The 24,225-nt window shown below is 41.3% G+C and overlaps 1 protein-coding gene across 5 annotated transcripts in view; it reads right to left on the bottom strand.

Annotated features, from left to right (window-relative positions):
- Positions 1-24,225, bottom strand: part of CLUL1 (clusterin like 1) — a 54,879-nt gene that overhangs the window by 10,301 nt on the left and 20,353 nt on the right. For 3 of the 5 annotated variants that reach the window (XM_003262017.4, XM_003262016.4, XM_012506256.2), the window contains 5 exons: positions 22,609-22,727; positions 21,355-21,503; positions 15,364-15,531; positions 12,872-13,304; positions 6,834-6,971 (listed from right to left, as the gene is read on the bottom strand). In XM_003262017.4, coding sequence (XP_003262065.2) covers positions 6,834-6,971; positions 12,872-13,304; positions 15,364-15,531; positions 21,355-21,503; positions 22,609-22,727 — 1,007 coding nt within the window. Of the gene's footprint in view, positions 1-6,833; positions 6,972-12,871; positions 13,305-15,363; positions 15,532-21,354; positions 21,504-22,608; positions 22,728-23,952; positions 24,046-24,225 lie in introns of those variants that run through there. The other 2 variants (XM_012506258.2, XM_030810672.1) reach the window with 2 other exon arrangements.

The raw sequence follows: 24,225 nt of genomic DNA, 5'->3' as shown, positions 1-24,225 counted from the left end.
TGCTATTTCCACCTTAGCCTCCTGAGTAGCTGGGACTACAGGCTCACACCACCATGCCCGGCTGATTTTTAATCTTTTTGTAGAGGCAGATCTCACTACGCTGCCCAGGCGTGCATGTCCTTTCAATGTCATACTAAATTACTGTCTAAGGGGTCCACCCAAAGATCACTTCAAGGTCTAGGGAAGAGATCCTTTGTTGGCTTCACTATGTACTGTTGATTAGGGCCGGACTCCATGAAATTACCCGTAAATTGTGGATTGAAAAGTGGCAAATGTTTGTCTAGTAGAGATGTAAATTATTTTGGTCTGATAGAAAAGATAATGGCAAGATTTACAGTTTAGTTGCCCTTTTGAATATTAACTAACATATCTAATTTCATAATCTTTCAGCATTCTGTCTCTCCTTGACTGTAAGCACTCCAGTCTCTCTTATACTTCTTTGACCCAGCTCTAACACCCTGCTGTTTCCTTCATTAATAAGTTAAATAATCAAATTAATATTTGACATGTGCCCATTTCTTTTTTCTTTTTCTTTTCTTTCTTTTTTTTTCTTTTTTGTTTGAGACAGAGTATCACTCTGTTATTCAGGCAGGAGTGCAGTGCCACAATCTTGGCTCACTGCAACCTCTGCTTCCTGGCATCAAGTGATTCTTGTGCCTCAGCCTCCCAAGTAGCTGGAACTACAGGTGCACGCCACCATGCCTGGCTAATTTTTGTAGTTTTAGTAGAGACGGGGTTTCACCATGTTGACCAGGCTGGTCTCGAACTCCTGGCCTTAAGTGATTGCCCACCTTGGCCTCCCAAAGTCCTGGGATTACAGGCATGAGCCACCGCACCCAGCCAGACATGTGCACATTTCATGTTTGTATGAAGCTTTTTTTTTTTTTTTTTGAGATGGAGTCTCGCTCTGTCGCCCAGGCTGGAGTGCAATGGTGTGATCTCGGCTCACTGCAACCTCTGCCTCCTGGGTTCAAGCAATTCTCCTGCCTCAGCCTCCTGAGTAGCTGGGACTACAGGCACGCGCCACCACACCCAGCTAATTTTGTGTGTGTGTGTATGTTTAGTAGAGATGGGGTTTCACCATATTGGTCAGGCTGGTCTCGAACTCCTGACCTCGTGATCTGCCCACCTCGGCCTCCCAAAGTGCTGGGATTACAGGCATGAGCCACCACACCTGGCTGTATGAAGCATATTTTTAAGTTTAAAAATTCTGCATTAACAATGCAAAAATCAAAATGTAAAACATTGCTATGTATGATATAGGCATGTGTATATATTATATGTATATAGGCACGATATGAGTAGGAAGAAATGCAAGGAAATAATTAATACTAAATTCAAAATAGCACTTTCCTTTTGAGGAGATAAAGTGAATGTGATGTGGAGGCGGACACAGTGGGGCTTTGTTTTGGTAATGTTCTATTTCTCAATCTAGGTGACTGAGAATTTTTTTTTTTTTTTTTTTCCTGAGACAAAGTCTCACTCTGTCACCTAGGCTGGAGTGCAGTTGCTCGATCTCCACCCACTGCAACCTCCGCCTCCTGGTTTCAAGCAATTCTCCTGCCTCAGCCTCCAGAGTAGCTGGGACTACAGGTGCGTACCACCACACCTGGCTAATTTTTATATTTTTAGTAGAGGCGGGGTTTCACCATGTTGGCCAGGCTGGTCTCGAACTCCTAACCTCAAGTGATTCTCCTGCCTCAGTCTCCCAAAGACCTGGAATTACAGGCATGAGCCACCATGCCTGGCCTATTACATCATTCTTTATATATTTATAATAAAAAGCAATTTATAATAACAGTTTTAAGCAGCATGGGAGCACATTAGAACATTCTTTACACTTTACCTTTGCAACACTAAACTTTCATTGAATTTGTACTGTATTATCTGATGTACACTGTATCCATTATCTGGTGCATATTGATTATCAGGTGCATTTTAATGTATTATCTGATTTATTCTGTATTATCTTGTGACATTCAGGGATTATTAATAAACTATTTTAGCTGGGTAGAATGAAATAGATGTTAATGATACATAGATGGGATGCTTGAGCAGAACTATTTTTGTAAGAGGTCAGTATATTAAGTGTATATTTTTCTGTTATAAAAACCTATGCTTCTGTATATAACCTTGCAACTGTGACTTAAAAAACAAATATTTGAATAATGAGAATCATTGATACTTCAGACATTTTATTTAATCTTCTAAAGATGTGTATGAAGCAGATACATTACTCCCCCTTCCAAATGATAAAACAGGCTGAGAGAGTCCTCGAGTCAGCAATTCAGGAGAGAGAGCACTCATTTTTTATTTTTTTAATTTTATTTATCTATTTATTATCATTATTATTATTATTATTATTATTATTTTTCAAGACAGAGTCTTGCTCTGAGGCCCAGGCTGGAGGCTTGATCTCAGCTCACTGCAACCTCTGCCTCCCAGGTTCAAGCAATTCTCTTGCCTCAGCCTCCTGAGTAGCTAGGATTACAGGTTCATGCCACCACACCTGGCTAATTTTTGTATTTTTAGTAGAATGGGGTTTCGCCATGTTGGCCAGGCTGGTCTCAAACTCCTGACCACAGGTGATCTGCCCACCTCAGCCTTCCAAAGTACTGGGATTACAGCGTGAGCCACCGCACGTGGCCAGGAGAAAGAGCACTCTCAACTGCTCTAGGTAACCCCGCGAAAAGGTCCAGTTTATAATCAAAGCTACCTGGAGCAACGCTTTCCAAACCCTTTCCTGCCCAACAAGACATTCTAGATGTCAAAATTGTCTAATATACATTCTAAGGTGGGGTAGATGTGTCCATGGCAGAAAATTTGGCACAAGAGGGATGTGGAGAAGTAGACAAGTCCATTTGTATAATGGACTCTGCTTTCAAAAGAAGGGGGAGAAAAGACCAACTACTGAGGTGGGGAGAGGCTGAGAGAGAATGAAGTGGAAGAGGCAGAGAAAGAACAATCCTTGTTCTCGTTCTGTGGCCCGTGTAACCTGAATTCCTCACTAGCCCAACTAACCTGAGAATTCAGTGGCAATAAGAACCCAGGCTGGAGACCGGGCGCAGTGGCTCAAGCCTGTAATCCCAGCACTTTGGGAGGCCAAGGCAGGCGGATCACAAGGTCAGGAGATCTAGACCATCCTGGCTAACATGGTGAAACCCCGTCTCTACTAAAAATACAAAAATTTAGCTGGGCGTGGTGGTGGGCATCTGTAGTCCCAGCTACTCGGGAGGCTGAGGCAGGAGAATCACTTGAACCTGGGAGGCAGAGGTTGCAGTGAGCCAAGATTGTGCCACTGCACTCCAGCCTGGGCGACAGAGCAAAGACTCCATCTCAAAAACAAACAAACGAACAAACAAAGAACCCAGGCTAATGATATTTCAAAAGGAGAAAGGGGCTGGGCGTGGTGGCTCACGCCTGTAATCCCAGCAATTTGGGAGGCAGAGGCAGGCAGATCACTTGAGGTCAGGAGTTCGCCACCAGCCTAACCAACATGGTGAAACCCCATCTCTACTAAAAATACAACAAAATAACTGGGCATAGTGGCGGGTGCCTGTAATCCCAGCTACTCAAGAGGCTGAGGCAGGAGAATCACTTGAACCTGGGAAGCAGAGGTTGCAGTGAGCTAAGATCGTGCCATTGCACTCCAGCCTGGGCGACAGAGCGAGACTCCAGCTCAAAAAAGAAAAAAAAGAGAAAGGGAGTGTTGTTGACTCCAAACAGGTTTACTAACCACTCGAATAATGATCTAATTTAATAGACTCTATGAAATTCATGTTTTTTAATTTAATTGAATAAAAAAATTAGAAAGGGAACTTTACTCCTTTTGAGTTGCAAAGCATATAGATGTTTAGAACCTCTACAATGCATTAAATTGCACAATGGAAAGACCTATTTCATAATGGAGAATATTAATATGTAATTTACAGGCTCCTTGAGCAAGGTGATTAAATAAAAGTAATATGTTAAAAAGTCAAATTTTAAAGATGTCTAATAATTTTTAATATCATATATGCATACATGTACATATGGTCCCCAACTTACAATGGTTCAACTTACGGTTTTTTGAACTTACGGTGGGTTAATTGTGACATAATCCTATCCTAAGTCAAGGAATATCTTATGTTTATGGTTAAAAGTTTGGAAAATACAGAAAGAAGTATTTTTAAAAATCATCTTTAATCTTAAAACCCAAAGGTAACCTTTATTAGTATTGTGGTGTATCTAATGATACTTTAAAAGCCAATATGTTTAGGATATTATGTTGTTTAACATTGTAACAATTCGTTGGCCGGCTCGGTGGCTCACGCCAGTAATCCCAGCACTTTGGGAGGCTGAGGTGGGACAATCACGAGGTCAGAAGTTCAAGACCAGCCTGAACAATATGGTGAAACCCCGCCTCTACTAAAAATACAAAAATTAGCCAGGTGTGGTGGCACATGCCTGTAATCCCAGCTACTCAGGAGGCTGAGGCAGCAGAATCGCTTGAACTCAGGAAGTAGAGAAGTAGAGGTTGCAGTGAGCGAAGATCACACCACTGCACTCCGGCCTAGGTGACAGAAAAGATTGTAACAATTCCATTCTCCCTTTTCTCTGAACAGCAAAATTTGTTGCAAGTTGTTCACTGTTAGATTGAGGAGAGAAAGCAAAGGGAGGGACAGGAGTTTCCACTGACTATGCTTTTTGTTCTTTGTATTGATATAAATTACTCCAGTGGTCTTCACTGTGGGAAGTTAAGGGCACAAGAGCTATTACTTGGTAGCAAATGAATTATAATCTGATTTTTCTGAACTTCCTTTATAGCAGGGGTCCCCAACCCCTGGGCCATGGACCCGTATCAGCCTGTAGCCTCTTAGGAACAGAGCTGTACTGCAGGAGGTGAGTGGCAGGTGAGCAAGCATGACTGCCTGAGCCCCACCTCCTGTCAGATCAGCGGAGGCATTCCATTCTCACAGGAGCACGAACCCTATTGTGAACTGTGCATGCACAGGGTCTAGGTTGAGCGCTGCTTAGGAGAATAATGCCTGATGATCATCCCCAAACGTGCCCCCTGCCCCACCATCTTTGGAAAATTGTCTTGCATGAATCTAGTCCCTGGTGCCAAAAGGCTGGGGACCACTGTTTTACAGAATTGTGTTAGAACCCAAAGATTATCTTGGGTCCTTTATTTACAAATTACTCAACTGAGGCCTAGACAGCATAAATGACTTGCCCCAAATCTCTAGCTAGTGTTGTAGAATTTACTGACATGTTGATTTCTGTCCGTCCTGTATCTTCCAATTTCCTACTCTAAGCCATTAGCCACACTTTCAAAATTTCCTTCCCTTAGGGCTTTAGTGAGATAAAATGCAGAAGCATAGGAATCAAAAGCTCTTGTTTTATATAAGAAAATTTGTAATTTGGCCCTGGTGGGGTGGGAGGAGTGACTTTAGTCTGGAGAAGGAAAAAGGAATGAAGGGAGGGATGGAGGAAAGGGAGAATGATTTTCTACCTGGGGAAGGACTAGAAAGGCCACTCTGGGAGGGAAAAGGATTCCTGGGGCTTGGGAGAAGAAGCCACTTTCCCTATTTAAATGCTAATTAGTTAATTAACCCACCAATGGGAAAGAGCCAATGCCACTTTCAAAAAAAAAATTTCACTTGTCTAAACATTGATTTACAGAATGAAAAGGTTCCTTTCATGGTGGGGGTTAAGGGGGTGGGCGTGGGTGAGGGTGTGGGGGGGTTCTTTTTCTTCTCGGTAAGAAGGAAGGAGTTGCCCTAATTTGCTCAAGGTTTTTCTTTTGCACACATTAGTGTTTGGTCATTAATCATAAAAAAAAACAAAACATCACAAGAACAATTAGGGAATTAAAGAAAGTGAAAGAATGACATACTTTGGAATAATAAAAGTTTATAAACCAGGCCGGGCACGGTGGCTCATGCCTGTAATCCCAGCACTTTGGGAGGCTGAGGTGGGCAGATCACAAGGTCAGGAGTTCGAGACCAGCCTGGCCAATATGGTGAAACCCTGTCTCTACTAAAAATGCAAAAAAATTAGCAGGGCATGGTGGCACATGCCTGTAGTCCCAGCTACTCAGGAGGCTGAGGCAGGAGAATTGCTTGAACCCAAGAGGTGGAGGTTGCAGTGAGGCGAGATGGCGCCACTGCACTCCAGTCTGGGCAACAAAGCAAGGCTCCATCTCAAAAAAATAACAGTTTATAAACCTACATTGAGCACCCACAGATGGAAATGAGCCTGCAGAAAAGTGCTTGGAGGAAAGCAAATGAATCCACCATGCTTGTGACAATGAGATTTTGTCCTCTGTCCAAAATACTAAAGAAATCCTAAAAAAATGTTAGATATGAGTTCTAAATTTCTTTTCAAAGAATCAATATGTCAGTACATTCAATTCTTTGCCCTCTAATTTTAAACTTAATTTCCTTGTAAAGCAACCTTTTTCAATTACCTGCTCCGCCCTGACTCATTCCGATTACCTGCTCTGTCATAACCATTTTTCCTGCCAAACCACTCACCCCGTCACTCTCTTTAAATTAGCCAATCGGAATTAGTTTAGCGTGTGCAGTCTAACCCTAGCCAATAGGGGAATGACACAGCAGCAGGGGCCACGTGCGTCAGGGATAAGAACCCCTTCCCCTCCCTTGTCCAAGTGTGCGCTCACCATTGCTCCATCTGTAAGGGCGCACCCTCCTACAGAAGTAACTTGCCTTGCTGAGAATTAAAAAGAAAATTTTATATTCAAGTGCTATTTCTTTTGTGGCACCAAAACTTTGTAATAAAATGTACCCCAGAACTTACAGTATAATACAAAAAAAATAGCAATTATTTACCTTCAGATAGGTGAGCCTGACATTTTTGGCATTTTTCATGAAATTTGGAACATCTTGACAAATTCTGGTCAAGTTCCCCACACAGTCCTCTGTCCTGCCCAGGTAACATCTTTGAAATCAGGCCTCCGTGGTCAGGGGCTACAGGGAACATAACATTTACACGTTAGTGTCATAAGTTTTCACTTTAAAGAAGTGGAGACAATGCCACTGCTTTTTCTTACCAGTGCTTTCAAAATCTTTTTCCTATATTTATGTATGTATTTAATTTATTTATTTTTGCCTCTTGTGGTAGGCAAAATGACTGCCCAAAATATCCCCACCCTAATCCCCAGAACCTGTGAATTTATGTTATGTGGCAAAGGGAAAGTAAGGTTGCAGATAGAAATCAAGTCTTGCTCTGTTGTGGCAAAGGGAAAGTAAGGTTGCAGATGGAAAACAGAGTCTTCCTCTGTTGCCCAGGCTAAAGTGCAGTGGCAGGATCTTGGCTCGCTGCAACCTCTGCCTCCCGGGTTCAAGTGATTCTCCTGCCTCAGTCTCCCAAGTAGCTGGGATTACAGGCGAGAGCCACCACGCCCAGCTAATCTTTGTACTTTTAGTAGAGGTGGGGGTGCGCCATATTGTCCAGGATGGTTTCTTGAACTCCTGACCTCAAATGATCCACTCACCTCGGCCTCCCAAAGTGCTGGGATTACAGGCGTGAGCTACCGCGCCCAGCCCTTTTTCCTATATTTAGACACAGAAATGCATGTTGGTGCAATAATTTCCTAGGACAACTGAACATCTATTAAAAATTGCACATACTCTCGAATCCAAGAATCTCATTACTAGAAATTTATTAGTAGTATATACACACATATATTAATGCATGTAATTTTATTTTCTAGGAGGAGTCATGAAGAATTATTAATAACTATCTTTTAGAAGAAGGACTTGATAAGGTAGGAGAGGGCAGCTTTCATTTATTTGTTGTTTTATATATTTGATTACTTTAAAAATCGTGTGTCTTATTTATATCATCAGTATTTCTGATGTCAATAGGAGTAAGTAAATAGGTGATTGTGAACCACTTTTTCTCTTGGACTTTTCTGTATTTTAGAAAACCTTTTAATAATTAATTTTTTAAGCTACAATTGGGAAGAAGTTTCAAAGATATTAGAAATGTCTGTTTCTTGTGGGTGGGTGATAGGTGTTTATTTTATTACTATTCTTTTTTTGCATTTCTCATATATGAGTATACACACACACACACATATATATACACACACATATGTGTGTATGTGTATGTGGAGATGTATATACTGTTATGAACAAGGGGTCAAAGATTTAGGAAAATACCTAAAGCAGATCAAGTTTTGAGAAGTTTTTTCCCCTAGGAGAATTAACAATCCATATAAAAATGTGTAAAAGAGAAGTCTATCCAACAGAAAATTGGCAGTTCCTGATAGAGTGTTTGACATTAGGAAACATGTATTACTAATTTACAACCTGATGATTTTCTGTTAGATTAAATCCTCAGCATTTAAAAATGAAACATTTTATTTTGAGATAAATTGCAAAGTCCGTAGTTTAAAAACAGCGAAGCATTGTTCGATGGAATGGCATGTAAGGTACCCATCCCCTTTGGTGACTAGGAAGTCAATTTCTCCCAGCTGCCTTCTTGGACCCTCTTCTCTGCCCTGTATAGCCCCCTGTGAGAATTTCCAGTGCAGAATTAATTCTTGCTTTATGTAGTGTTTGCTTTCTTATCTTTGCCATTAGACTCTAAGCCTTTTGAGGGAAGGGACTTGGTCTTGCCATTTTAATCTTGTCATTCTTCAGTACCTTCTTCTGCCATTTTACCCACGATATGGTGATGTAATTGTTCACTAATCTGTTTTCCTTTCTCTGGACTGAGCTCCTGGAAGTCAGAGGCTGTGTCGTAATCATCATTTTATCTCTAGCATCTAGATTAATACCTGGTATGTACACCAAGGATGATAAATTCTAGGCCCATATGACACTAATTCCCCATGCCGCAGCCACAGCACGATCCATCACCTCACTTAAGTCTAGCCTTGACAGAACCTCAGAACCCTTCCAGGGAGCTACTTCCAGTGCAGTCACTGAGATAAATCATCTACTCTCCCACCTGCCTGTCTGTTTCTCCCATGCAAAAATTAATGTCAACTAACACTCTCTAAGGCAGGATTAGAACCAGGTCTCCCGGCCCCCTGCACTGGTCAAGCTACAGTAGAACACGATCTCATCTGTTCTTTCCAGGGATTCATAAGACAAATGAAGACAATTCCAAGAGCTACTTTCCTGGACCTATTCGCTTTCAACAGATTCAGGAACTGAGGTCCAGAAAGACCAAGGTAGGAAAGAAATATGAGACCAAAATGAACCTATATTCAAAAAAACAAAAAAAATTAATTATCAAGATATTTCTGATTATTTTTATTTCCGCTCTCCTTTTCCTGGTGTTCATAATTCAGTGTTAGCTATTTTTCTAATTTTGGCCCTTTAAACAATCATGACCAATAAGGCCCATCCATGAAGGTTGCCACACAGAACTTGCTCAGTAAATGTTGGTCAGTTACTATTATTATTATCTCTGTTACAGCTACCATAGATTCAGTGGCTTGAAACAGCACAAATTCATTACTGTTTGGTCTTTTAGGTCAGAAGTCTGAAGTGGGTCTCACTGGGCTAAAATCAAGATGTCATCTGTCTCAAAAAAAAAAAAATGCAAAAATTAGCTGGGCGTGGTGGCACGCGCCTGTAGTCCCAGCTACTCAGGTGGCTGAGGCAGGAGAATCGCTTGAACCGGGCAGGCTGAGGTTGCGCTGAGCCAAGATGGCGCCACTGCACTCCAGCCTGAAGTCAGAACGAGACTCTGTCTCAAAAAAAAAAAAAAAAAAAAAAAAGATGTCAGTAGGGCTAGTTTTTTGCGGAGGCTCTAGAGGAGAATTCATTTCTATACCATTTCCCGTTCCTCAAGGCCACCTACATTCCTCGGCTCCTTGGCCCCCTTCCTCCGTCTTCAAGGCCATCAAGGTAGAGCCAAGTCCTTCTCTTGTGGCCACTGCTATTAATTCTTTTCTGCCTCCTTCTTCCACTTTTAAGGACCCTGTGATTATGTTGAATCCATCTGGATAATCCAGCATACTCTCTCTATTTTAAAATCAGTTGAGGATGGGCACAATGGCTCATGCCTGTAATCCCAGCACTTTGGGAGGCCGAGGTGGGCGGATCATTTGAGGTCAGAAGTTCGAGACCAGCCTGGACAACATGGCAAAACCCTGCCTCTACTCAAAATACAAAAATTAGCCAGGCATGGTGGCTCTTGCCTGTAATCCCAGCTACTCGGGAGGCTGAGGCAGGAGAATCACTTGAACCCTGGAGGTAGAGGTTGCAGTGAGCCAAGATCATTCCACTGCACTCCAGCCTAGGTGACAGAGCAAGACTCTGTCTCAAAAAATAAATAAATAAAAATAAAGTCAGTTGATTAACAAATTGATTTCCATCTGCAACCTTACTTTCCCTTTGCCACATAACATAAATTCACAGGTTCTGGGGATTAGGGTGGGGATATTTTGGGCAGTCATTTTGCCTACCACAAGGGGCAAAACTCAAAGTGTCAAGTCATTAGGCAGATTTTCTAGGGGCAGTAGGCTTATTCCTCACTAACTACCTGTCCAGAAAAGTGATGGAAACCGCATTCAAGTGCTGTAGAGCCCCTGCCTGACTGTTCTTGATAAACAGTCCACATTTGCTCATCTGGGAAGACAATGTCTCCTCTGCGGTAGCTTCTGTGTACTGTCTGGCTAGGGGAGGGATACTGGAGAAAGAAGAGTACAATAGTGTAACACAGACTTTTTTGTTTGCTATTTTGTTTTTGTCTTTAATATTTGCATTCACAGGGGACTTTGGTTTTCCAGGTCATCACTGAGATGGAAGTGGCATGGAGGGTCTGGGGAGGGTGCGTGTGAGGCAGCTGAGAGTAGGGCTGGCCCCCAGCTGTGTGAATGAGAAGGCAATGGTGGCAGACAGTGGAAACCCATGTTCGTAGCTGGTGTGCGGGAGAGGGTTACAGTGGTTGACAAATTATCTAGATTCTGGCATGTCTGATCACTACTGACAGTCCTGTGCACATGAGAATGTAACCAATGCTTGTGTAAGGCTGCTACACAACATGGAAGGGAGGAGCCCTTTTGTTCTAATGAACACATTCTCAATGTTATTCCAAGACAGTTGATATCCATTTAAACAGTCAGGCTAAAATCACTTAATACCACCCAGCCTGGATAGATTTAGTCTACTCGCCTGGTGTTTATCCTGAATATTTGATGAATTTGGAACCTCAGAATGGACTACCAGACCAAATACTTGACTTATAAAAAAAGTCCACTGGACTCTGAAATAGAACCCAACACTTCCAGTAATGATGGCTGTTCTCTGTTCGTGGAACGATGGGACCTGAAGGATGTAATGCACTGTTTCCTAGCTTCAGTTTCTGAAAGGTAAACCTCTCCTATGTAGAGGCCAGTTATGTGATGTCATGGTGATTTTGAGAATCTGATTCAGACGTTGCCAGCTACAGCTAATATAATTGAAAAATAGTCAGATAGGGTCAGGTGTGGTGGCTGGCTGGGTGTGGTGGCTCATGCTTGTAATTCCAGCACTTTGGGAGGACAAGGTGGGCAGATCACCTGAGGTCAGGAGTTCGAGACCAGCCTGGCCAACATGGTGAAACCCCGTCTCTACTAAAAATACAAATTAGCCAGGCGTGGTGGTGGGCACCTGTAATCCCTGCTACTTGGGAAGCTGAGGCAGGAGAATTGATTGAACCCAGGAGGCAGAGGTTGCAGAGAGCCGAGATCGCACCAGTACACTCCAGCCTGGACAACAGAGCAACACTCCATCTCAAAAAAAAAAAAAAAAAAGAGAAGAAAAAAGAAAAAAAGAAAAAGAAAAATAGACAGAAGGAGCCCATTTTATTTTTCATCTCAGAGGGAAGCAGCCTTCAACCTGGCTTAGTGGTCAATACAGTAACAAAGGAAATGCAGATCCTACACTTGACCCTCATGGCAACTCTCATTTCTCGAATGCTGCATCTAATTTACTCCATAGAAACCCACAGAAGATATATGCTGCCTTAAAACATAAAGCAGCATTGTGTCTCCAACATGGATGCCATGAGGCATGATTAGTGTTGGTAGAAGGCAATTCTAATCTAATATTTCTGTAGTTTAGGGTTTATGAGCATTTTCTGTGGTTTTATGCATACACTTTATGATTTAAGGAATGATTGTAGTGATTCAGAGGAGGGCACTAAATTGCTCTGGTTATGTGTGAGAGTGGGCTTCTCAAACTGGGAATTGAGGACTCCAGATCAATTTTAAAGAGGCTGTCTGATGCTTTAGCAGAATACAGCTGAGCATCTGCATGAGCTTTAATAAATGAGGGAAATGGCCAGGCATGGTGGCTCACGCCTGCAATCCCAGCACTTTGGGAGGCCAAGGCAGGCAGATCACCTGAGGTCAGGAGTTTGAGACCAGCCTGGCCAAGATAGTGAAACCCCCGTCTCTATTAAAAATACAAAAAAATTAGCCGGGCGTGGTGGTGCACGCCTGTAGTTCCAGCTACTCGAAAGGCTGAGGCAGGGAGGAACCTGGGAGGCAGAGGTTGCAGTGAGCCAAGATCACACCACTGTACTCCAGGCTGGGTGACAGAGTGAGACTCCGTCACAAAATAAAATAAAGAAAGAAATAATAAATGAGGGAATTGTTTTTTTTCAAGTTCTCAACCTATTAGCATTTTTTCTTTCTGCTTTGAAAATTTGCTCTAGAAAGAGTTCAGTTCTCAACAATGATGGAAGAGGGATGGTGTTTAGCAAACTTCAAAGCTTCTTTTAAGAGGCTCTGAAACATTTTCCATAAGTTGTCTCTTCAAGAAACGCTATACAATGTGACTCAGAAATGTCTACCATTTCTGAAGCTAAACAAAACTTGACTTTAGTGTAAACCTCTAAGTAAAAGTAATCTTTTAATACTTGCCTTTGTCTTGTTTTGGTAAATCTTCTATTGCCTTCAGTGTCTTAGTAATTGTTTCACTGACACTTTCATAAATAGAGACACTGAAATTACAAAACAGCTGGAAGAAGTTGGGAATGTCCCAACGTTGCTCAAGATCTGCTTTTGTCATCGGCTCTTTAGAGAAAGCTGGAAAAAAGTAAGGCTCAGTTAGGTCTGTATCTGATATGAAATGTGATTGAAAAGCCTGGTCAAATTCTTGCTGCATCTCTCTGAAGACGTTAAAACTCCTATTAAAGAGAGAATTCACATCCACAGTCAACTGGCTGAACACATCCTCCATTTGGGTCAATTGTGCATCTTCCTCAATGAGCTTTTCACTGATGGGGAGATCTTTTTCATTATCTTCATGGAAAGGAAATAGAAATTGATATATCTTCCTGAAAAACCATTCAATCTGTGGAGTAGAGTAGGGGACAGAAATGGAATAAAAAATTATTTTCTTTCTCGACCCTTTCCTTCTTTCTTCTTTCCTTCCTTCCTTCTTTCCTTCCTTCCTTCTTCCTTCCTTCCTTCCTCCTTCCTTCCTTCCTTTCTTTCTTTCTCTCTCTCTCTTTCTTTCTCTCTTTCTTTCTTTCTCTTTCTCTTTCTTCTTTTCTCTTTCTTTCTCTCTCTCTCTTTCTTTCTTATTTGAGATGGAGTCTTGCTCTGTCACTCAGGCTGGAGTGCCATGGCACCATCTCGGCTCACTGCAACCTCCGCCTCCTGGGTTCAAGCGATTCTTCCGTCTCAGCCTCCCGAGTAGCTGGGCTTACAGTTGCATGCCGCCATGCCTGGCTAATTTTTTTTTGTATTTTAGTAGAGGCAGGGTTTTACTGTGTTGCCCAGGCTGGTCTCGAACTCCTGAGCTCAGGTAATCCACATGCCTTGGCCTCCCAAAGTGCTAGGATAACAGGGATGAACCACTGCACCTGGCCCTGGACCATTTCTTATTGCAAATTTTAAAATCAACTTACAGTAGTCATTTCAAATCAAGAATAATTCTGGGCAAGCTAGGATGAGGCAAGTAACTTTAAGATAATTTCTTAACCCTCTTATACCTGACTTTGCCTTTGCCTATGGAAACAGGACCTGAAATTTCTCCTGGTTTACATTGCCCACCAATAGCCTAAAAAGGTCAAGTTTTCACTTTGGGAGGCCAAGGCGTATGGATCACCTGAGGTCACCAGGCTGGCCAACATGGTAAAACCCTGTCTCTACTAAAAATACAAAAATTAGCTGGGCGTGGTGGCAGCACCTATAATCCCAGCTACTCAGGAGGCTGAGGCAGGAGAATCACTTGAACCCAGGAGGTGGAGGCTGCAGTAAGCCAAGATGGCACCACTGCCCTCTAGCCAGGGCAAAAGAGCCAGACCTCGTCTCATGAAAAAAATAAAGAAAAGAATTTGGGTTGATTGTCTGCGTCTCCCTCTACCAGCTTCTGTTTACTTGACTCTTCATCCACAAAAACAAACCTTTAAAGCCCCAAGAAATGTTCATAAGATCACACAACTGACCCAGATGGGAATGATCCCCAAATCTCCTGACTTCCTGCTAGTGCTCATTACACCATATTCTGGTGTATTAGCAGGTGACAGTAGCTCTAAAAATAGAGCAGATGCAATTAATAGTGGAGGCAAATTAACTTGGCGCATTCATTGTCTTAGTAGTTGCTCCCTTTGTAATTGAGCATGGCATTGCCAAGACAGGAGCATGCTCTAATTAGTATGTGCTCTAATATGGAGCGTGAAATTCCACTCAATTTTGTATTCAGCTCACTTCTTGAAGGGGGAGGAAAATCTAGCTTAATTGGAGCCGTTAGTGGGGCAGAGCTCATCCTATTCAGGTCACCACCCCCTGTGATCCCTCTGCTCAGAAGATAACCAAAGGGTACAAAAAAGAAAACACGCCAGTCCTACATACATTGGTAGGGCAAAAGGGGATGTGAAGGGGTGTGTGTGTGTGTGTGTGTGTGTGTGTGTGTGTGTGTGTTATGCATAAGGAGGCAAGCATGTTGAAGGTGAGATTTGGGAGGCAGGGAATATCTTTAAATATTTGGCCTCCAGAAGGAAAAATTAATGTGGACTGAAATCAGAGACTGCAATGCTATGATTCCAAATGCAATTTGGTAAACATTTACTGGATGCCACCAATGCATAAATGAAGACAAATAAGATATGATCCCTGCCCTCAAAGAGCTTACTATCTTTGGGAACATGTTCACAAATAACAAATACAAGGCAGAAAGCCAGGATATTTTAAGAGATGCATTCAGTGTCCGCTGAATGGATGCTCTACCTTATAAATCGTGTATACACAGGTGATGGTACGTAAACATTAGTATTAGATTCTAGAAAGCAAAAGGCCTCTATCAGATCAGGCATCTCCGTTCTAAATATTAACATAAATTAATAAAAAAGTAAGCTGAAATAGGTGCCTTAAGAACTGTGAAATCTTGAGCTCTTTTTTTCTCTTACCTTATTTTTCACAGAGGACCAATTAGGTTGGCAGGTTGTATAAATTCTCATGCAGTTATTTTCCAGGCAAGACCTGCATTCACCCCAGGAATCTGCCAAAGACACCTGGCATAGCCTTTCTTCTTCCTCCAGATGTTCTTGAACTTCATTCAGAAGTTTCAGGGCCTCCTAATTAAAAGTAGAAACAAAAGTCCAATTTCCATTTCATGATCTATGTGCGCCTTAGTTGATTTCACCCTTTGAAATGTACACATTCTAACCTGCTTTTTCATTCTTTCTCCTTCAGGTGGCTCGCAGCTGTCAGATCTCCCCAAAAGCTTTCTGTTTAGTTTAAGAAAAGAGCACTGACTGATTCCTATTGAAGACTGTAAATCTTATTCATCTGTTCATTCATTTGTTCAATAAGTATTTACTGAGTGTTTGCTGTGTGACAGACATTACTCTAGGTGTGGGTGACCTGACAATGAAGATGCCATCCCGATCTGGGAAGAATTGTGATTTAACTATTTACTGGTAAGTCTGTCTTCAATTCTCATCCACTGGGGCATGGGGAAAGTGGGCTTTACAGTTTATAAAGCTGGCACATTTTATTTCTTTCATTTATGCTGTCTTTAATTGCTGTATATCCTTAAACATTGCAAGAAAGTGCAATTCTTGTATGTCAAGTTAAATGTCCCCGTTGAGTTACATTCTAATTGCCGAGACACAGGATGGCATCTCTGCAATTAGAATGTAATATAATAAATATATTTATATATAATGTAATATTAAATAAATATAAATGGGAATGTAAACAAGCTTTGTTCTTCTTGTTTATATTCCCAGTGCTCCCCCTTGTGGTGCTTGCTGTACTTGGCCAAGTCCTGCTCTGGGTGGTAGTGTCCAGCAGTAGTGTCACCTGTCCCTGCGAGCCTCAGCCCTGCCCCTGGAGTGCCTCACGGGTCAGCACCATAGTGCAACAGACCTTTCTTCCTGTGACCCTGCCTAAACCTCTGGCTTCCCTGCAAGTGTGGATTTCTGAACCCCAGTCCCCTCCATGCCGAGATATCGTGCAGGGGAATGAAGTGAGTATGGTGGATCTGGCCATAAGAAGACAGCCTCAGAGCTAATGGAAATGACCCTTTCCTGGAGTATTAAGCCCAAAGAATCACCTGGGCACTGACAATCTTCCACATCTTCTCTGACTGGCTAGGATTTGTCAGTTGTCCTCATTGTAAAGTTCGGCTGCTAAGCCAGGTAGCATTTGCTATGATCCACATAAGAAAACTGCCGTGGCCCCAGCTTGCCAATACACATTTTGACCCAGACAGGAGTGTGTGTGTGTCTTTGGACTTTGTAGAACAATTCTGGAATCTTACATCATTTTTTTTTTCTTTTTTGAGACAGAGTCTGGCTGTGTCGCCCAGGCTGCAGTGCAGTAGTGCAATCTCAGCTCACTGCAACCTCCATCTCCCAGGTTCAAGTGATTCTCCTGCCTCAGCCTCCCGAGTAGCTGGGACTACAGGTGCATGCCACCATGCCTGAGAAATTTTTGTATTTTTAGTAGAGACGGAGTTTCACCATTTTGCCCAGGCTGATTTCGAACTCCTGGCCTCAAGTGATCTACCCACACTGGCCTCCCAAAGTGCTGGGATTACAGGCGTGAGCCACCGCACCCAGCTGAATCTTACATCTTAAAGTGGTTGTTTTTCAGCAGGGCACAGTGACTCACACCTGTAATTTCAGCACTTTGGGAGGCCGAGGCAGGTGGATCACCTGATGTCAGGAGTTTGAGAACAGCCTGGCCAACATGGTAAAACCCTTTCTCTACTACAAATACAAAAATTAGCTGGTCGTGATTGTGGGTGCCTGTAATCCCAGCTACTTGGGAGGCTGAAGCAAGAGAATCGTTTGAACCCAGGAGGCGGAGGTTGCAGTGAGCCAAGATCATGCCGTTGTACTTCAGCCTGGGCAACAAGAGTAAGACTCTGTCTCAAAAAAAAAAAAAAAAAAAAAGGTTATTTCTCCAAGGCAAGAAACAATACCTCCAGGATTTTCTCAATCAGTCCCAATTTTACATATTGTGCTCATTGTCCTCATAAGCCAAAATCCTAATATTCCCAATTCCAAACTACAGTGGCTATGTACCCTTGAGCAAATTACTTAATATGTATAAGCCTTAGTCTCCTCATTTGCAAACAAGAGTAATAGGAATAATAGTATCTACTTCTCAAGGTTTTTGCATTAAATGAGCTAAACAAGCAAGGCATCTATTATTATACCTAGTATCCATTATCATAGGCGAGACATCTATTATTATAACTAGTCCAGTATAATAACTAGTATCTCTCAGGCTTCCTTCCATTCACTGCCCAGAAGCAGAACAAAAAACAGTTACCAAATCACAGGTCCCAAGTTTTGGAAGTGAAACATTGCCATGGAAGAAGTAGACCTCTGTCTGGTAAACGTTCCTAAAGGAATATCCTATCGACGACTTCCATTTCCTGCTAGGCATTGTACCAACTGGCAGATTCACTCTTATAACTCTATTCCTATAGTTGACAGTTTATCGAAAGTACTGTATTTACCTAGCATTGAGCCAGGCATGGTGGCCAGTGCCTGTGATCCCAGCTACTCGGGAAGTGAGGCAGGAGGATCCCTTGAGCCCAGGAGTTCAAGACCAGCCTGAGCAACATAGCAAGACCCCATTTCATTAAAAACAAATACAAATAAAGCCTGATTTGGGGGTCAAGTCACTCTAACCTTCTCTAGGGTTTCCTACTTAATAAGTTTCAGATAGTCTCACTAAATATTAATAAGGAGGGGTGGCGGAAGGGGGCATTGGTGATGCTGGGTCACCACTGAGCAGTACTCTTGAGAATGGGTGGGGCTCAATACTGGGAGACTAGAGTTGCTAACACCATATTTGCCAATTCATAATTTGTCTAAACTGACCTTTATTCTAGGCTTTAAGTAATTTTAGGGAGGGATACTCAGGGTTAAACAGATTTTTCTTTTCCAATTAGCTTTCAAATTGAGTGCTTCAAACTTCAGAGTTTAATTCAATGAATTTTTGTACAATAAGGTTTTTAAGAATAAACAAAAATTCTACTAGTTGCTTGGATTCTTCAGGGCCAGAAGTGAAATCCACATTTGCTTACTTGACCCACCCAAAGTGGAATATTCTTTTTTTTTTTTTTTTTTTTTTTGAGACAGAGTCTCGCTTTTTAACCCAGGCCGGACTGCAGTGACGCTAGCTAGGCTCACTGCAAGCTCCACCTCCTGGGTTCATGCCATTCTCCTGCCTCAGCCTCTCGAGTAGTTGAGACTACAGGCGCCCGCCGCCACGCCCGGCTAATTTTTTTTTGTATTTTTAGTAGAGACGGAGTTTCACCATGTTAGCCAGGATGGTCTCGATCTCCTGACCTCGTGATCCGCCCGCCTCGGCCTCCCAAAGTGCTGGAATTACAGGCGTGAGCCACCACGCCCGGCCCCAAAGTGGAATATTCTTGTTAAAGCTGTATACCCTGTCCTCCTTGCCAGGAGGTTCAGGGAAGTGAGAAAAGCAGAAAATCACTGAGTCCCCTGTGCACACATCTGCTGACTTTATCTCAGTTCATTCATTACAGTGTTGGAGTAACATGTTAATTAACAAACATCTCAAACCCCAGTTTTCTTAGCTATAAAATGAAAGTAGTGGTTTACCCAGATGTTCAAAGCATTCCATGTGATAATGTGTTTTGTGAAGAGTGTATTAGTGCTATCTAGTGTCTCTATTCCCAGATGGCCAGGCTCACAAGCCCACCAGGGAAGATCCCAGCTGGAGGGGCTTCCACATTTTCCTGATGAGGAGCTATTTTAGATTTCCTCAAAATCTTTTGATTGCTGCCAAAAGGGAGAAGGGTTTGCAGCTGCTGGTCAGGCATTCTCCTTTCCTTGCCAGAACCCTGACTGACTCAGGGCAGTAGGTGGGGCTGCAACATCAACCAGTCCGGTGACAGGCTGGCACACAGCTTTGGGGTCAGCCTGTCACACTACCCGGCTCCAGTTGCTTAACGGACTCCCAGAGGCCATGATGCTCAGAAGTAAAAAGATGCAAGCAGCAATCTGGAATTCAGTGGCCCCCAAGTTTATAGATAGAGGGATAGATAGAAAATATTAGAACTTCCACTTGTATTTTTAAATTAAAAATCTGACTGGGGTGGGGGGGAATGGGGCATTGTTTAATATGTATAGACTTTCAGTTTTTGCAAGATGAAAAGAATTCTGGAGATTGGTTGCAAGACAGTATGAATGTATTTAACACTATTGAATGGTACACTTAAAAATGGTTATGATGGTAAATTTTGTTATATGTATTTTACAACTTAACATTTTTCAAAAAATAAAAATAAATTTAAAAAGTAATTTACTCTCAACATTAAAATTGAAAATATTTTCCAAATTATTTTTGTTACAGTTTTAATTTCCTCTTTGATTTAAGGGTAATGTTTGAAGATAACCTTTTTTTAAAAAAAAGCATTGTTTTGAGTGTGATGTAAATTATTAATGTCATTCAACTGCAAGCTATTCAATGTCTATAATTTAGAAATTTACTGAACTTTATACTGTAGCATACAAACAATTTTTTACATCTTCCAAAGACATTTGAATATAATATGTATTCTCCAGTGATAAAATATGTAGTTCAAGCTATAGCTATTAAGTAAAGCTATTTGAATTTTAAAAAGGGATTAGGCTGATGCATTATTGGATATACATGGTACTCTCTTGGGATGCATATGTCAGATATCGTATGTGCCCAACCATGTGTGATGACCTTGGGAAAGAGGGGATCCTCTACATTCCAGAAGAATCGACTATAGTTCCCTTGCTCTATTCACATGCAGCCAATTGTAATGAGTTGCCGTGTAAGAGAACTCAGGTAGACTGATGGATTTTATTATCTAGTTTTAACTAAACTAATCTTCACTAAAGACAGGAGGCTTAACAAGATTCTTGAAAAAAAAAAAAAAAACTTGGCAGATTTTTAAAAATGAATAATTTAAGCTCAAGTGGACCAAAAGCAAATGGCAGAGCTGACACTTGATCATTATGAGCTCTTTATTGGCCATGTGACAAAGGAAAACTATGGTGATCTAATTAGATCTGGCAAGTCGGCTAAAAGTTTCAAAATATCTAGAAGATTATTTGAAATGTGGACTTATATCCACACTCGCTAATGATGAATCTCACCTTAAATACATATTGTGCCTTGAGATATTAATGGTAGCAATTCATGTATCTAATTTGTAAGTAAATTAATATGTATATATTTAGGAGTGAGTGCTAACAGATTTTTTAGTCATAGGAATGAGAGACAAAAAAATTCTGGGCCAGGCACGCTGGCCCATGCCTGTAATTCCAGCACTTTGGGAGGGTTAGGCCAGAGGATCTCTTGAGCCCCGGGGTTCAGGACCAGCCTGGCCAGCATAGTGAAACCCCATCTCTTCTAAAAATACAAAAATTAGCCAGGCATGGTGGCAGGAGCCTGTAATCCCAGCTGCTAGGGAGGCTGAGACAGGAAATTGCCTGAACCCAGGAGGCGGAGGTTGCAGTGAGCTGGAATCAACTCCAGCCTGGGTGATAGAGTAAGACTCTGTCTCAAAAACAAAAACAAACAAACAAAAAACCAACTCTGGAGACCACTGATCTAGTAAAAAAAATTCTTCAAATACTTTTACTCAATATCCTAACTCAGAAGAGACCAAGAATAATCTATTTTTGAGAAAGCAGCACTTAAACAGAGATGAATCCCCCAGATTCCGGGTTGGAGTCTTGCAGAAGCCTATCCTACATGAAATATGTTCTTCAAGGAAATCTGAAGCTTCCCTCAAACTTTTCCTCTAATAAAAGCAGCTATCTATAAAACTTATTATTAAGGAAAATAAGTAATTCATCAATCGCACTAACAAGTGCAATATTTCCAGTCCAGATCTGTGTAAGAACAGACATTATTTTCAATGACTGTACCTGCTTTTCTTCTCTGCATTTCTTCAGGGTGCTCATTAGATTGATGTGTTCTTTCTTTTTTCTTTCCATCATGATTTTCATTTGCTTAATACCAATCAAAGCCTTCTTCACCTCTTCATCTGTGTCTATCTCCCCCACCTCAGAAAAACCTAAAAGACACGTGGCAATTTTTTCTTTGAGATCTGATCAGATTGCAAAACACTGAGTTCACCAACCTTTCATGTCTCCTAAGGAGAGGCTTAATTGTTCTTTTATAGGCTCATATTCTGAAAGCAGATCATAATGAATTAGCTGTCAGCTGCCACATGGACCCAGCTGCCACACGGACCATACCTTCTGTTCCTTACTTGTGAGCTCCTAAACAAGTAGAGCCTGAGCCTCATTCTTGTCATCTTGCTCAGGCCCTGTTTTCATTTATCCATTTTTTCTTTCATTTAAGACTTAAGTGTGTTTATATTAGAGAAAATTTTGTATTTTCTTCACAATTTATATTAAGTGCCCAGCTGGGGACCTCAAACACAGTCAGCAATTTCTCTTTCTGTCAGCTTCAGTTACCTAATAAGGAGGCATGAGACCTAGAAAGTATCCCATGTAATACAAGCTTCCTTAATAACCTAATGGACATGTCTTATACACCTTTAATAAGCCCTTAGTAAGTTTAAAATTCATTGTCATTCCCTGTTCAAAATAGCTAATGTGGCCTACTAAGGAGCTCATTCTTGACTCGGATTTTAATTACAGACCCTAAATCAGCTACATTTTAGCTAATTTGTTCTTCTAAATATTAAGTACCCAAAGCATATATCACCAAGCAAAAGTTGCAAGTTAATGGCCACAGAACAACCAGATTCAATGTAATTATAGCCCATTCTTTCACTAGTTTAAGAATAATTGCACAGATTACTCTAATGGTTTAAATTTTTCAAATGCTAGAAAAGTATTTCACTGTTCATTAGAGCTGTGCTGAGATGACACCAACCATCTGGATGATACAAAAAAATGCAGTGAAAAAATTGGCAAGTTGTATCTACATGATACAAACATCTGGAAATGAGAACGCCTGCAGAGACGTGATTGGAATTTTCTATTTTTACCCAGTTGTTTGGCGTCATGATGACTTGGTTTAAGTGCCTTGAGAACGTTTCACCGTGAAAACAGCGAATATGGTTATCTCTCAACTGCGACTCACTATAAATACCAGCAGGACAACCAACATGCAAACAGGACACAGCACAGATAAGAAACCAAACATACTCTTCAGGTTTTCGCTGATAGCAGTTTTGTCCTTCCAAGTGGGTGCACAGTGACCGTCTTTCAACCATAGCAGATACACAATAAACACCAAGAGTGGCGGCTTCATGTTCCCGCTGTTACTGCAAAGGAAAAATAAACCCGCATCAAATGCCTTCCATTTGGTTAGTTTCTGTTGGCATCAATTGAAAACACCTGGGGCTCCAAAGCATTTTTCTGTCAATTTTTCCTTATGACTTTAGACAACTTATGCTAATGTGCCTGACACATAAGGAAGCTTGAAATGTAAGTTAAAAAAACAAACAAATTCTAGTCCCTATTTGGTTTAAATTCTTCATGACAGTTAAAAAAGCCCGCCATGTGAAGTACTTGAAACTCAATGCAATGGAGAGGATAGATCACATCCTCTCAGAGTCCAAGCTTCATTTTGTAAACATCTTGAAACACAGAATGGATTCGAATCTGTTAGAGGGATTTTTTTCCCTCCAAAATTCTTTTTTTTTTTTTTTTGAGATGGAGTTTTGCTCTTTTTGCCCAGGCTGGAATGCAAGTGCAATGGCGTGATTTCGGCTCACCGCAACCTCCACCTCCCAGGTTCAAGTGATTCTCCTGCCTCAGCCTTCCCAAGTAGCTGGGATTATAGGCATGCACCACCAAGCCTGGTTAATTTTGTATTTTTAGTAGAGATGGAGTTTCTCCGTGTGGGTCAGGCTGGTCTCGAACTACTGACCTCAGGTGATCCACCCACCTCGGCCTCCCAAAGTGCTGGGATTACAGGCATGAGCCACCACACCCAGCATTTCCCTCCAAAATTCTATGTTCTCAAGTGAGTTTTTACCTACGTGGTTCGCTATGTTTTTTTAAGAAAGCAAAACCAACCGCACACATTTTTCTCATACTCCTTATAAAACCCATTATGCTATGTGAATAGTGCACAGTTAAAATTTTTTCTTCTCAGTTAATGAATTTCCCTTTGAGTTTAATTTGATGCACATTAGTTACAAATATTCTAAATACAGAGGTTAAAACTTTACTAAGAAAAGTTAAATAAGTTAGAATAGCCGTATGCTTGAATAAAGTTAAAATTATAAAATAAGCTAGATTATTTTAACTCCCACAAAGGGGATATTTATCTGATTTACGTGTATTTACTATTTTAAAAAGAAAACAACCACAGAAACCTCTGTTATTTGATCAACATTTGGAATGTCTTTTTAATACAATCATAAACTAGCAACTGTACTAGTAATTATATAGTTATCACATTTTACATACATCATTTCAACTAACTCTTCTTCTATCATTACTCTATTTACAAAACAAAACTTATTAATATAGTATATTTACCACTAACTTTGCAATATCTCCCCAGTGAAGTTGCCACCAGCTTCTGGAAGGACCTTCGTTTTTCTCTGCTTTAATTTCCATCCGTGTCAGGGATTTAGCTGTGTCCTATCAATTTGATGACACAGTGTTTAATCCTATTAACCCAACATTTTGAGATTTACAACTATGATCTAAAATTTGGTACTGTTTAAAAGAAAACACTAGAGGGCAGGCTGTATACACAATCGGGAACAGTGACCTTGGGCTACCTTCCTTTATACAAATGTGTTCTGA

Source organism: Nomascus leucogenys, chromosome 4 (genome assembly GCF_006542625.1).
Source record: "Nomascus leucogenys isolate Asia chromosome 4, Asia_NLE_v1, whole genome shotgun sequence".
Lineage (NCBI taxonomy): Eukaryota > Metazoa > Chordata > Mammalia > Primates > Hylobatidae > Nomascus > Nomascus leucogenys.
The sequence above is the reverse complement of the archived record's forward strand: the minus strand, read 5'-3'. Positions and strand labels throughout refer to the sequence as shown.